This window comes from Nannobrachium achirus, assembly GCF_963921795.1.
Source record: "Nannobrachium achirus genome assembly, chromosome: 23".
Taxonomy (NCBI): domain Eukaryota; kingdom Metazoa; phylum Chordata; class Actinopteri; order Myctophiformes; family Myctophidae; genus Nannobrachium; species Nannobrachium achirus.
Window position 1 is genome coordinate 16457716 of NC_137830.1, and position 16065 is coordinate 16473780.

The 16065-nt window shown below is 44.1% G+C and overlaps 1 protein-coding gene across 1 annotated transcript in view; it reads right to left on the bottom strand.

Moving 5' to 3' along the window:
- nav3 (neuron navigator 3) overlaps nt 1-16065 on the bottom strand; it is a gene marked incomplete at its 5' end in the record, with an annotated part of 322260 nt that overhangs the window by 87722 nt on the left and 218473 nt on the right. The window contains 2 exons of the mRNA XM_080754819.1: nt 6569-6691; nt 12639-13067. Coding sequence (XP_080610945.1) covers nt 6569-6691; nt 12639-13067 — 552 coding nt within the window. The remainder of the gene's footprint in view (nt 1-6568; nt 6692-12638; nt 13068-16065) is intronic.

Here is a 16065-nt window from a genome sequence, read left to right on the forward strand (position 1 = left end):
GGGAGATAACCGTGAAATGTAATGAGCCCCACGGGGACTCTTTACACAGCCCTGATTCCCGCCTCTCTGCCCTCCTAGGAACTGTCTCTTTGCACTGCCAGTCTGGATACGGAAGCATGAGTGAGCGTTTGCATGTTTATTTTTAGATGCTGTGCGTAAGAAATTAAGGAGTTCTGCCCCGTTTGTGTGCACCTGCCAAATTATTGTGCTCTTAATTGGTGTCGGAGATTCAAATTATGCTAGAGGACGTGAGTTCTTTCGAGAGCGGCAGGATAACTACAACACAAAGGACACAATCATGTATGCCATGTTTTGATCAGGAAGAGCATTTGAAGGCACTTTTCCACCGGCAAAGAACTGGTTCCAGAACCAGTGCCGGTTCAACTTTCTTGGAACCTTGGTTCGTTCTTGCGAACCGGCTTGCGCTTCCACCAGATTGAACCATGACTGAACCAGAGGAACCAAGGATTTTGTGGTTCTCGTTCGGAACCAACTTTTACGGTTTCTGAACCAACTCCGGTTCTCGGTGGAAAAGCTCACCTCTGGTTCATCCCACAGGCGGGAGAAAGAACCAGAACCGGTTCTTTGCCGGTGGAAAAGGCCCTTTAGTTTTGCCTGTAGTCGACTTGAAATCAACACCCCACAAACAAGGCACAATGTGGGCTCTACGACTCTGATAAGCATTCAGGTACAGGATCCTACCATCCACCTCAGCTGTAAGAATCACAGATACACAAGCAAGCACCATCCCCTGCGGCGTACACATAATTCGCTAGCACAGGGGTCTTCAACAGGGGGTCCGAGACCCCTAGGGGGTCCTCAGAGTTACTACAGGGGTCCTCCAAATCTTCCAATCCTTTTTATATTAACAACTTGAACTCTAGTGTCCATATTCTGAGAACTCTAGCCAAAAATAGCAAATCTAATAGCCGATCTACAAGCTCATAATGCCTCGCAGCATGCAGCGTTGTGAGCTTGTAGATTGGCTATTTTCGGCAAAGAGGTTTGGTGTCGAGGGGGAAAAGAGCAGACTAAGTACAGAGTAAATGGTTCAATATTTGAAAACACATCGACATGAATCCAAAATACAGGGATGATTGTGCTGTCAAACTAAAAGGTTGCTTCATCTCTCTCTCAACTAAGGGGTCCTTGGCCTGAAAACGTTGAAGAACCCCTGCTCTAGCAGCAATGTACATGTCTTTACACCTTAAGTAGCAGCTGCTGTAGCAGTCCGGGCGTGGGGGTCAGTCTGGGTCAAAATGCATTTACATTGCGGGACATTTCCCTCTCAAAAGAACAACCTTTCTCTGAGAGAGCAGCTTTAAGTGGTTAAGTGCTGGGAACCAATCAGGGAGAACAGATTCTGCACATGTGAAGGCCAGTGAGCGAAAGCTTTCCAAAGTGAGTTCCTCAGGGACGTCAATTGGGTATGGCAGGGGTATGCAGCTGCCATACCCTGGGTCCAGGGGGGGAAATAAAAGTTACTTTTAAATATGAATCCATGAATGTCTCTTTGTCTATCTGTGCTGGTTAGTATGTTGTTAAATTACAGGAAAAATACAAACTACAAACTAAATGCAACATTTTACAAAATTGTCACTTTAACACAGTTAATGCCCAGACATGAAAGGGTTAAATTTCCAGCGTGCCGGCCGCCTGCTCCGTCCGCGGCCAGTCTCTTATTTTGAAGGCCGGAAGTAGATCGAGCTAACTAAACAAATTCCTACTTGAGATTCACCCGGAGGTACTTGTGGTCGAAATATAAAAAGGGGTGGATGATGGATCCCTTTATACTTTTGCTATTTTAGCGAGAATCCAATGCCATCCTTGGCATCAAAAGTGTTTTTTGGAGAAAATGGACATTAAAGATGAGAAAGACCGTTGGCTTCCATGTTATGGGATCATTATTGTGTGCACGTGGATGCGCGATGATGATGAATCGGCGATTCCACCCGTGCCAGCACTTTTCAACGGACGGTACGTAGCCATTGCCAGCTTTACTGTATAGTAAATATCCCGAGACATTGCGGGATCAGCACTCTAGATACCTTTTAATATTTCACAAGTATTCGCGGGATCGGCTACAAATGAGTTAACAAGGTATTATAATTATATTCTCCACACTTATTCTTCCCATCTTGACAAGATGGTATATTCCCAGGTTCCACAGGTCAGCTGCACAGGTGCAATGCATTATTGTTAATTGTGGCACGTTTACTAACATGCCAAGTTTAGCTGCACTTGAACAACCGTTCCAGGCTGCCATATCTAGCCCAAGAAACCGTAGAAACGGGGGGAAAAAATAAAATGTACTTCTTAAAATAAATGTATCATGCCTTTTGCTAAGGTATGGTATGGCAACATGACTGGTATGCTGCCATACCTTAGCTTTTTTTTAAACTGATGCCACTGGAGTTCCTCCTCCCCTGGGCTTTGTCCCGTGTCAGGAAGACGAGACAGCTCTGCTTCCCACAATCAAACTCCTGTCAAACGGGAGCAGCAGGGGGCAGTGTGAGAGACGCCTGCGTGCATGGCATGGGTGCCTTTGCTTTGAGCTTCCGTGGGAAAAGAGAAAGGATTCCGCCATAACTTCCAGAACTCAAACCTCAAGTCCTATATATATTGTCATTGTATGACGAATCGTGAAAATTTGCCTATCTACAAGCTATTTTTTGTTTGGTTTGTAGTTTGGCCATTTTCACTGTCTTAGAAATCTTGGAAGTGTTTTGATTTGGAATATGTTCTCTCACGCGCGCACGCACGCACGAACGCACGCGCACACGTGTGACGCAGCGTCAAAGCGAACAGATTTTTGACTGGCAGGTCAGAGCTCATGTGTGACATGGCCAGGCTGATAACATATTCTGAATACCTGGTCAGGTCGGCTGTGTTTTGACACCCGTGCGAGCAAATACAGGAGTTCAATTCCCTGCCGAGTGGCTGAATGACTGACAAGGCCGATTCCGGTCATGTAACAAGTAGGGTTGGATTTGCTCATGTGGAAATCCACGCCTCTAACTTTGATATCCCTTCTGGTCTTTCCTTTTCATGGTAAGTGTGGACACAGGGGCGTCACACCAAATTCTGGGCCCTGGGTACAAGGATTCACTGTGGGCCCCCCATGAATGTTAACTATTGAAAAATAGCAGATATACAAGCTCACAGCGCGGCACCGAGTGCCGCGCTGCAAGCTTGTAGATCTGCTATTTTTGGAAAAAATCGTGAAAATGTGCGCAAGAAACTTATGTTTCTATGTCATGTGAAGGACCCCGAAGATATGTATTTGGCCAAAGACCCGCATCTCAAAATATTTAGTTCCAGGGACCCCCCAGAAGCAAAATTTGAGTTACAAATGTTCACTTAAAAAATACATATATTCAAAGATTTGCACACATTTTCACGACTTTTAAAAAATAGCAGATCTACAAGCTCGCAGCGCGGCACTCAGTGCCGCGCTGTGAGCTTGTATATCTGCTATTTTTCAATAGCTAAAGTTACTAGGGCCCCTCCACCTTGGGCCCTGGTAACTCAGTCCCACTTTCCTACCCCTTGTGACGCCCCTGTGTGGACATGTTGTATCCTCCACTGCTCCTGGTCAGACTGATAGAAACACTGTACATAAAGTACATTTCCTTTGGGGAAATATAGAAATATAGTCTTATGCGTTGACATTTATATATGTTTGATAATAGCACTATTTGGCAACAATTTGCAATTGAAAGTAATAAATAGCAAACATAGCGGATCTGATAACAGTCCATGCCATGGCACTTCTTTGCAAATTTGTTGGGTTTCGATGGCTTTAATAGGCTATGGCTTCAATACTCTATTACTGTGACATTATAGTCACAGTGTGTGCCAACGGTGACGCAATTAGCCAGTAGCTATGCCTCTCCCCTAAAAGCTTTTGCCCAATGCTAGTTTAGCAACCGGCAGCTTGCCAAGGCTGTTGCCAAGGCAAACCTTGGCAAGCAGGAAGTTATTCTAAGCTAGCATTGGACAAAAGCTTTTTGGGAGGGGCATAGCTACTGGCTAATTGTAGTCCTAGAGTGGCCATATTTTGGGTCAAACACAGGTGTTAGAGTTGTTTGATTGGCATAGAACTAATGCTCTACTCCAATCAGAACACCTGTGTAAGGCTGTGTTGACCTAGCTCTGGTCCATCGCTTTCACCTCCCGCATTACTCCCGGTGAAGCTCTGACAGACCCGTCGGGAAACGCATGGACTCGAGATTGTCGGCCCCGCCGAGCGCTCAATACTAGTGAAAATAAACAAAACCGTTTCACTACTCACCAAACCAAAGGTCGTTTTGCGCTGTTGAAAGTCTATTCTCCGCGGTGGTGAACCCCTCAGCACCCCACCTACTCTGTAAAATACATTATTTTTGGCATGAAATAAAGTGCATCCAACTCGACCGCCACTTATTTCCGGGTTGTGAACCATTGTATCTGCGGTGGCCGCTAGGTGGCCTGAGGTGTGTGCGTTTTATTTCATGACAAAAATAATGTATTTTACAGAGTAGGTGGGGTGCTGAGAGGTTTACCACCGCGGAGAATAGACTTTCAACAACGCAAAACTACCTTTGGTTTGGTGAGTAGTGAAACGGTTTTGTTTATTTTCACTAGTATTGAGCGCTCGGCGGGGCCGACAATCTCGAGTCCATGCGTTTCCCGACGGGTCTGTCAGAGCTTCACCGGGAGCAATGCGGGAGGTGAAAGCGATGGACCAGAGCTAGTGTTGACCCAAGAAATGGCCTCTCTGGAACTACATATTGGCACACCCTATACAAGCCACGTGTTGAGTGACATAGGAAATCTGGACACATCTCAAGGAATCCCACTGTACAAAAGTTTCAGCACTCATTAAAAGCTCTTCAGAGACTAAGCATCGACCATGCTGACACATCTCGCCGTGTCAACCGCTCTCCCAGCCACTATCTGATCATCCTGTCATCACGACCACAGCTTGACACATTTAAATCAGTAGAGTGTGGCTCGTTCCACATTTAGCCCTGGTCGTCTCCCGCCTGAGGAGGAGAGCCTCGTCGTGTCTCACCTCCGCTCAGGGGCGTCACAAGGGGGGGGGGGGGGGGGGGGGAGTGGGACTGAGTTACCAGGGCCCAAGGTGGAGGGGCCATAATTATTTTATACTTTAGCTATTGAAAAATAGCAGATATACAAGCTCGTAGATCTGCTATTTTTGAAAAGTCGTGGAAAAAGTGTACAAATCCTTGAATATATGTATTTTTTTAAGCAAACATTTGTAACTCAAATTTTGCTTCTGGCGGTCCATGGAACTAATTATTTTGAGATGGGGGTCCGTGGCCAAATACATATCGTTTTGGGGGTCCTTCACATGAAAAAGGTCGAGCACCACTGACATAGAAACATAGGTTTTTCAAAAAACCTTAGAAGGATTTGACATATTCAAAGATATATATATAGATATATTTTCAAGATTTTTCAAAAATATCCGATCTACAAGCTCGCAGCGCGGCACTCGGTGCCGCGCTGTGAGCTTGTATATCTGCTATTTTTCAATAGTTAAAGCACCCAGGGACCAGAATTTTGGTGCGACACCCCTGCCTCTGCTCAAGGGTCTTTCCGTTCACACTCTCATTGTACTTCCCCTTTCCAACTTCTTCAATTATTTCAGAGATCACAGGTTTTGCTCTCGCTTGCTGAAAATTGTGATCCGCAGCATCGCGCGCTAAACGACTCGACGACGCATCTTGTAAAATTGTGACACAGATGACAAGCAACACATTTGTGGAAGAGTCGTGCATGTTGCGATGAGCTCTCGTGTATCCGTCTCACCCATCCCCGGCGAGGAAAGTAATTGGGAAGATTTTCCGTCTCGACTGTAACTTTAGTTGCAAACTGTGATTTGTTTACCAACGGTGACATCTCTCCGGCGGGCGCTGAGCCCGATTTATGCTTCGGCGTCAAAGTTTTGTGCCAACAAAGTACCACTCGATGTTGACAAAAAGAACTTGCAAATAATAAAGTGTGTTGAAGTGACAACACAGCTGAAATTATTTTAATTTGACAAAGTTTGTCAACAATTCTGTCAATGGCTCCATTTGTCTTACTCCAAAACAACAGCGCTACATCAAGCATGTAAAGCAGGGGTCTTCAACGTTTTCAGGCCAAGGACCCCTTAGTTGAGAGAGATGAAGCAGGGACCCCCACAACCTGTTCATAGATTCCATATAGTTTCATCGTTTGACAGCACAATCATCAGTGTAATTTGGATTCATGTCAATTTGTTTTCAAATATTTAACCACTTGTCATTACCTAATGAACTTGACCCTTTACTCTGTACTTAGTCCGCTCTTTTTCCCCTCTACGCCAAACCCCTTTGCCAAAAACAGCCAATCTACAAGCTTGTAGATCTGCTATTTTTGGCTAAAGTTATCCGAATGGACGCTATACAGTAGGGTTCAAGTGGTTAATACAAAAAAAGGAGAACAAAACCTTCCATCACTCAAAGATTTGGAGGACCCCCTTTAGTAACTCTGAGGACCCCCTAGTTGAAGACCCCTGATATAAAGGTTCCTTCCTTACCTGTCGATGTCGCCCTGCGTGTCTTTGCCTCCTCTCTGGGACGCTTCTGGAGAAGGGCCCTGCAGGTCGGCGGCTCGGCCCACGTTCCGCGCGTACAGATGAAGGCCGCCGTCTGTAAGGTACCTGTCAGAGGGCAGGTTTTTTAACCCGTTAGAGGGGACATGTTTTACTTCTTCTTCTAGGCATGGAATAGTGTTGATTTTGACAGCGAATTTCGATTTAGTTTTAGTCCGTTTTATTATTAGTATTTCCAGTTTTCGATACTTTTACTTCTACTCCACTACATGGCAGAGACAAATATTTTACTTTTACTTTTACTACACTACAATTATTTGAACACTTTTTGTTACCAGTTACTTTGTAGATTTTGATTATTATTAGAAAATATACAGTAACCACTTTAGCCCTTCGGCCATTTGAAAATAAGCCGATCTACAAGCTGACAGTTTAGTTCTCTTCTCCACTAGTCCCTCCCTAACATTTTAGTCTAGTTTTTAGTTTGATGAAATTGTCAATATATTTAGTCTTAGTTTTAGTCATCATAGCTTAGTTTTTATTTCGTTTTTATTATTATTACTTTTCGTCAGTGAAATAAGGTAGTCGACAAACATTTTTTGTCATATTTTAGACAACAAAACTTCACGTGTCCTTCCATTGGAAAGACAGTAGATTTTCAGGGGATTCGCAGAAAATTTAGATTGTAGATCAACTATGTGTGTGTGTGTATGTGTGTATATGTGTGCGTGCGTGCGTGCGTAAGTGCGTGCGTAAGTGCGTGCATGCGTGCGTGCCAGGGGTGCGTGCCAGGGGTGTATTCGTGAAGCAACACGGAACTAAAAGTTCCTATGATTGGCCGCTAGTTGCGCTGTTCTGGCACCAGAAGCAACATGTTCTCCATAGGATTCCATCCATTTCCCCCGAACTTTTACATTTGATTTTCTTACCTTAATAAACATTGTCATAAATACTTTATGGTTCCTGTCGCTACTTTAAAGCCTTGTTTCAATCACCATGACGTTTTGTGAAAAAATTGTCCAATTTATGTTATATTTGATTGCGACCGTCAGGGAGCAGTTTACTATGAAAACCTCCACCGGCCGTCCGTCCGTCGGTCGGTCACACGTCACACGTCACACCTTTGCCCTGCTCATATCTCCGCATCAGTATATAGGGCTTGTTTGTTTATTTTATGACATCACGCCACATCATCAGCTGTGGACTCTGTGATGTCATCGTATCGCATCAGTATATAGGGCTTGTTTGTTTATTGTATGACATCACGCCACATCATCAGCTGTGGACTCTGTGATGTCATCGTATCTCCATATATGGCCATCTCCGTATATGGAGATATAAGTCGTCCATGCCCAAGTATGGGCTGGTGAGGTCAGACTTTGTGTGATGCGTAGGTTATCTCCATATATGGATATTCAACATTCCAGGCAATGCTCTCTTCCCTGGTGAGAATTGCCCCTTTATATAGGGCTTGTTTGTGTATTGTATGACATCACGCCACATCATCAGCTGTGGACTCTGTGATGTCATCGTATCTCCATATATGGCCATCTCCGTATATGGAGATATAAGTCGTCCATGCCCAAGTATGGGCTGGTGAGGTCAGACTTTGTGTGATACCACCAACAGCTAGACGAGTAAATACACCAGTAAGACTCCCTAATCGGGAGATAAGCGACCGTTGGTCGCTTATCTCCACAAATATCACAACCTCCACCTCTCACGTCATACGGGTAGCCATAGTTACACCTGGAATGTTGAATCTCCATATATGGAGATAACCTACGCATCACACAAAGTCTGACCTCACCAGCCCATACTTGGGCATGGACGACTTATATCTCCATATACGGAGATGGCCATATATGGAGATACGATGACATCACAGAGTCCACAGCTGATGATGTGGCGTGATGTCATACAATACACAAACAAGCCCTATATAAAGGGGCAATTCTCACCAGGGAAGAGAGCATTGCCTGGAATGTTGAATCTCCATATATGGAGATAACCTACGCATCACACAAAGTCTGACCTCACCAGCCCATACTTGGGCATGGACGACTTATATCTCCATATACGGAGATGGCCATATATGGAGATACGATGACATCACAGAGTCCACAGCTGATGATGTGGCGTGATGTCATACAATAAACAAACAAGCCCTATATACTGATGCGATACGATGACATCACAGAGTCCACAGCTGATGATGTGGCGTGATGTCATACAATAAACAAACAAGCCCTATATACTGATGCGGAGATATGAGCAGGGCAAAGGTGTGACGTGTGACCGACCGACGGACGGACGGCCGGTGGAGGTTTTCATAGTAAACTGCTCCCTGACGGTCGCAATAATTGATTCAACATTCCAGGCAATGCTCTCTTCCCTGGTGAGAATTGCCCCTTTATATAGGGCTTGTTTGTGTATTGTATGACATCACGCCACATCATCAGCTGTGGACTCTGTGATGTCATCGTATCTCCATATATGGCCATCTCCGTATATGGAGATATAAGTCGTCCATGCCCAAGTATGGGCTGGTGAGGTCAGACTTTGTGTGATGCGTAGGTTATCTCCATATATGGAGATTCAACATTCCAGGTGTAACTATGGCTACCCGTATGACGTGAGAGGTGGAGGTTGTGATATTTGTGGAGATAAGCGACCAACGGTCGCTTATCTCCCGATTAGGGAGTCTTACTGGTGTTATAGCAGGGTATGCTGTAGGAGGGGCTTGTGATCATAGGCTTGTGATGATTCTTCTTCGTGTGCTTTATTTTCGGCAAGCTCAAGACAATTTCCCCATGTATCCCTGCGGTTGCACGTGACCGTTGGCAGCCAAAATAGCATTCGAGATGGTACCATTTCTACCAATGAACATTGATTTCTACAATGACGTCACCCATACAACGGCCAAAAAAGCTTCATTTGCGCAGCATAGAAACCAATGGCTTTCCACCATCCATATTTTTTTACAGTCTATGGTGCGTGCATGCGTGCGTGCGTGCGTGCGTGCGTGCGTGCGTGCGTGCGTGTGTGCGTGCGTGCGTGCGTGCATGTGTGTGTGTGTTGTGCATGTGCATGATGTGCGTGTGTGCGTGTGGTTTCCAGGTTGCAATCAGATATGACTGACAGGACATGAGGATCATTAGTGTTAAGCTAATTAGTCTCGTTATTCATTTAATCACCTTCCCCCTCCCAACCTGCCAGAACTTGACTCCAACACGCACTTAATCAAAGACACACTTTAAATGCCTCCTATAGGCCTCCACAGGCCACAGCTCATATGAAGTGGTCTGGGGAAAACATAAAACGTATATGTGTGTATGGGAGCATGCGTGTGCGTGGGTCTGTGTGTGGGTCCTATTGTGTGTGTGTGTGTGTGTGTGTGTGTGTGTGTGTGTGTGTGTGTGTGTGTGTGTGTGTGTGTGTGTGTGTGTGTGTGTGTGTGTGTGTGTGTGTGTGTGTGCGCGCGCGCGCACTTGTGCATTCTCTAGGGATGGGATGATAATCGATATTATCGTTTAGCGTGCACAAAACAATCACGATAATCGTATCGTGGAGACTTCATTCATGGTGATATCGTCCTCCGTCATGCACTGGGATCAATTCACCTTTTATTTGCCGAGCTGCATATCCTGTACCACTTAAACCCTCTATTGGTAAAACGTACTTATAATATACGTACTATACATCTTTTTTTCACTCTCTAGTACCAAAGCTCACAACGCGTCGCAACGCGTTGTGAGCTCGTAGATCGGCTATTTTTGGCAAATGTTCTGCCCCAGGATAATGGATGTTGGGGATTTTGCAATTTCTTTGGTCACAATAATCGTGATATGAAATGTTCATATTGTCCCATCCCTAAAATTCTCAGCACCACTCCCATTTGGCTGTAGGCAGCCCAACATTCATCACTACTGAACAGAGGAAGGTCAAGACCTTACAAATGTGAAGTATAATAATGGATTCCGGGTTATTCTTTTTTTCCTCATTCAGGGACGTGTCCATTGATTGACTGTGTTGGAGATACTGAATGGATGGATGGATGCCTGTGTTGTGGCGCTTTCTCTCTATGCAATTACAGAGCTATAGAATGGATGCCAGAGAGTGGATGTCTTGCTCGCTGTTCACAAACAATGCTCAGATCACCTTGGTGTGTATCTATGGATACGTGGCTAAAGCAGTGGTTTTCAACCCTTTTCATATCGAGGTCCATTATTTGTTCTGCATTTGAGCCACGGACCACCGTTTGAGGAGATTTAGCCAGGTTTAGTCTAGGGATGGCTTTCCCAAGTGCAAATGTGTGCCAAGAACAATCTTTGTTTCATATTAAGCCAATTACCAAAGATGGTCCTTTTGTTTAGAACTCAATACTTCCATACATTTCAAGACTCACTAGCTTCCAACTATTCACACAAAACAATGCATCCCTACCTCTAACTACAGGCATCAAGGGTCTTAAAGGAGTAGCTCACCCCCAAAATGACTTTTTTTCTATTGATTACTCATGCCATGGAGAGTAGAGTTCAATAATATTTTTTGGTTTTTGTCACATTCAACAAGACAAAAATTTGATTTGAGTAAATTTACCCCCATTGATTCCGGATGGTGACCCGTTTCGAAACGGGTCACCATCCGAAATGAATGGGGGTAAATTTATTGTTATCACATTTATGTCTTAGGAATGTGACAAAAAACTAAAAATATTATTGAACTCTACTCTCCATGGCATGAGTAATCAATAGAAAAAAAAGTCATTTTGGGGGTGAACTACTCCTTTAACACATCTAGTGCCTCTTAATCTGAAGGTTGCTTGGTGCCTCGGCGCCACGCAGTTTCCTCCATAGGCCGCCGCTATTATTTTGAAGGGCTGGAAGGGGGTTGTTTTTGTTTTTTTGGATTATCACTTGACGGCAACGATTACGTCATCTAGTCACATGACAGTGTGGGACAAGAAGAGGAAAGATGGCTGCGCCCTGCCTTGTGCCTTGTTTACATTTAGATCTGCTGCAAAATGTCTCAAAATGGCTATTTTGTTTAAATGAAGTTTCTTTATGGGCCTCTCCATTGACTTAACATTGAGGAGCTTCACTTCGCGTGCACGCCCAACGTGCGTTGTAAACAAATCGCCGACATTACCGATGCGGGCGGGACCGGAGCGACGTACAGTAAGTAATCATATCTTTACTGTATATACAGTAAGATTCACAGTCCTCACCGTCAACGGCGCCATGGTATTAACCCTTTCAATGACGGTGAGGACTGTCAACGGCGGCTAAAAAGTTAAGGTTGTATTCTAATCTCCAACAAAAGAAAAGCTGAAAATGACCCTCATGGCCTGGCAGGCAGTCAGACCCAAGACTTAGAATATTTTGTTGTCGTTGCTTATGATTTTGTATTGATGTTGGTACCATAGTAGAAATAACATAATATAATATTTATAATAATATTATTCTGTATATAATATTATAATATTCCATGTTGTATTGATGTTGGTACCATAGGAGAGATAACACAATATAATATTTATAATAATATTATTCTGTATATAATATTATAATATTCCATGTTGTATTGATGTTGTACCATAGGAGAAATAACAGGATATAATATTTATAATAATATTATTCTGTATATAATATTATAATATTCCATGTTGTATTGATGTTGTACCATAGGAGAAATAGCAGGATGTAATATCTATAATAATATTATTCTGTATATAATATTATAATATTCCATGCTGTATTGATGTGGTACCTAATATTTGACACTTATGTTTAATAAAGAAATAAAAAAGTCATTTTAGAGGTAAAAAGTCCATAAATTGTCACTATATATAAATGTGCATATACCCTCTATACAATTACATTTTATGTTGGTTTACTATTACCCTTACTGTTTACTTTTGAGTGAAAAACATTAAGTTAGTCATCTGGGGACCCCCCAAAATAATTTGGAGACCCCCCCCTGTGGGTCCCGACCCACAGGTTGAGAACCACTGGTCTAAACGGGTTAACTGGGTGAAGCTGGCTACTCGTACCCGCTGGTGATCTCATGGGTCCGTCCGTTCTTGCCCAGGACGTCCCCGTCACTCATGTACCCCGTCATCGTCATCTCCATCTCCATCCCTCCTTCCGGCCCCTTCTCCCCTCCTTGCTCCGCCCCCCTCGCCCCCGCCCGCCTCAGGGGGGCGCCACTGAACACAAACCTGGAGGGGTCCGAGTGCCCGCCGTAGCGCCCCGCGGAGGAGGCGCTGCCGGTGCCAGTCGTGCCCGCCCCCCTGGGTGCAGCGGCGGTGTAGCCGCCGCCGGGCATCGAGGGGGCGTCGCCCGCCTGCAGACGAGGGGTTTGCGGGGTTTGGCCCAGGCGCCAGGAGGCCATGGGGGAGGAGCGCGCGGCGAGGGACGCCGGCATGCCACGGCCGTTGACCTCCGTGGTGACCGTGGTGTCGAAGGTGGTTTCTAGCGTGCTAGAGAGAGAGAGAACGAGAGAGAGAGAGAGTAGAGAATGAGAGGGATTCACTGCTGACACAATGCTGACCAACAACATGAATGAATGAATGAATGAAACTTTATTTGTATAGCACCCTTCATACAAAAATGCAGCCCAGAGTGCTTCACACAACAAAATATAAAAAAACAAAACAGCAATAATTACAATACAGCAAAACAAAAGTAAATAAAATGTTAACACAGAAGATAACAGCAATAAAAATAGAATTGCAACAAGCAAAGACATTTAGGCTAGGGTAGGATCATCTAAAAGCAATAGAAAAGAGATGAGTCTTAAGTTGAGACTTAAAGCTGTCCACTGAGGTAGACTGTCTTAAATATAATGGGAGGCGGTTCCAGGCTGTCGGCCCATAGAAACAAAAGGCAGCTTCACCGTATTTTCTAATTTTCATTTCGATGCTCGGAATCAATACTAGTAAGACGCCTAAGGGCGAAAAGCAACCTCGCCCTTTTAGGGGGCCATCTGTCTTGGCCATCTGTCTTGGCCATATATGGATTCTGTTAGTGTGGTTTTCCTAACAGGGCATCATCTGGGATACAATCCCTTTTATGCACATATGTGTCCCAGCGCAGCTGACGGCTAGTCATTGCATTTTTTCTCATTTTCATTTTCTCATTTCATTTGAAAGCTGGGCATCATAGCTACGAAATGATATATTGGTTGTGGAGATTGACCCAACAGTTTTGAAGATATGGCTTATAGAATGATGCCATGCTGAAATACTACTTTTGAGATATTCAAGTTCTAAATAAATGTCTAACCTGCAAATGACCTGAAGATCTCTCACATTAATTAAAAAAAGTCTTATTTACATGCAGAGTTAAGCTCTGGCGTTTAAGTGAAATGTACCCTAGATATTTTGAGATGCATTTGTGGCTTTTTTCATTTTAGAAAAAAAAACAAAAAAAACATCATATTAGCAGTAGTGAAAAACCCTGCCTTCCGAAATGACTGCCCCTCAGTCAAGCTGATACCCAGGGGGCAAAGGAAGGTGTGCTGCATTTGCCCCGACATAAAAGGTTGTCCACCAGAAATATTATCTATGACCCAGTAGGATCACAACCTATATGGACAACCCGGTCAATTTGTACGGAAAAGTTCCAATATGGCCGCCTCAATATTAGCCCCTATTAGTTTTAATGGGGGGTGAATAGGGAAAATTTTTAAACTGAGGGATATTTCCATGAAACTTCACAGGTTGATCAATGGTATACATATGAACATTTTTTGTATTGCAAGTTTCCATGAAATCCAATATGGCCGCCACAATATGGCCGCCATAATGTAAGGACCCAGAAAATAGGTTTTGCCTCTAACTTCTGAACCAGATGAGCTAGAAACGCAAACTTGGTGTCTATTTCATGGTGTCTGACCATGGGAGACTCAATGGAATAGCTAATTTTATTATTGGGTGTGTCTGGACCTTTATTGTGCATATTTGCAAGATGGTGGACTCCCAAAATAGAGCTTTAACATAATTTCTACCATGATTGTTGACTGCTTTTGCAAATACAAGCAATATGAATCCATTTGCTAAGATTTATGGCACAGAAGGGACTTATACCTGTATTATTCTTGAGTTTGCATGTTGTCAAAATGGCTGTAAACGAGATATTATATTTCCTGTCCGATTCTACTGTATGTAGTTGTAGCAATGACTTCAGATAAAATCAGAGACCAAAACAATGTATCTTAGAAATTATTTTTTTATTTAAAAAATTAATAAAAAAGAGAGAGATTATCTCAATGAAATGAATGCAACTGCCTTTTTGGGTCTTTCACACATAGACATGCACATGCTTTCCAACAACTTCAGCTTCAGGGAAATTATAATGATCACATGATTAAAACAGGCTGCATTATAATGCAAATAATTGCTAGTCACTATCACTGTCATGTGTACCTATCCTGCTGCATCTTGTCTCCAGTCCTTGGCAATGACACCCCAAGTGGCATGCAATTCCCTTCTTCGCACATGAACAGTTTTTCTGGCAGCCTTTGATACAGCTACATGATATTGCCTTGTCCATTGATATAGGCCAGGCTGGCTCTGTAGATGGACAGGGGACTGCCTTCCCATGGCGGCAGCATGATATAGGCATCTATATCATGCTGCCACCCACCTCCTAGACCTTCCAGAGCTGTGGGTGAGAACAGAGCAGGATGCATATCTTCCTATCCATCACATGGTCTCAGCCCTTGGACTCGCACAGTGTCGTGCCCTGCCCTTTATTCACAGCCTGAGTGGCAGAGATACCACCAGCTATCCCTTTTTCACTGGAAAGAAGGCATGGTTCAAGACCAGCATGGGTCTAGATCTCCCTGCACTTCAGGAGTTTGGTGAAAATTCCTCTTATTCCCTCTCAGAGGATGTCAAGAATCAGGCTAGAGACCTCACAATAGCTGTATATGCATCAAAAGCTGACCATTCGGAGGACTTTGACCTGGCAAAGCTGAGAGTGTACAAGTTCCTAAATAACCGATCAACCCTGTTGAAGCTGCTGCCACCTACAGAAAATGCCTTTGGCCTGCACCTGAAAAGAGCTGCTCTTGCAGCCATAATAGATAAAACTGCACACATCGCGAAGCCAGACATCCCTTGCTTCACTGAATATGGATGGTCTCTCAGTGATGGGAAGGCAGTCCCCTGTCCATCTACAGAGCCAGCCTGGCCTATATCAATGGACAAGGCAATATCATGTAGCTGTATCAAAGGCTGCCAGAAAAACTGTTCATGTGCCATCCATCCATCCATCCATCTTCAATCGCTTATCCGGAATCGGGTCGCGGGGGTAACGGTTCCAACTGAGACTTCCAGATTTCCTTATCCTGCGTAACTTCCTCCACTCCCTCTGGGAGTATACCGAGGCGTTCCCAGGCCAGTCTGGAGATATAATCCTTCCATCTGGTCTTAGGTCTGCCACGGGGTCTCCTCCCAGTGGGACGTGCATCGA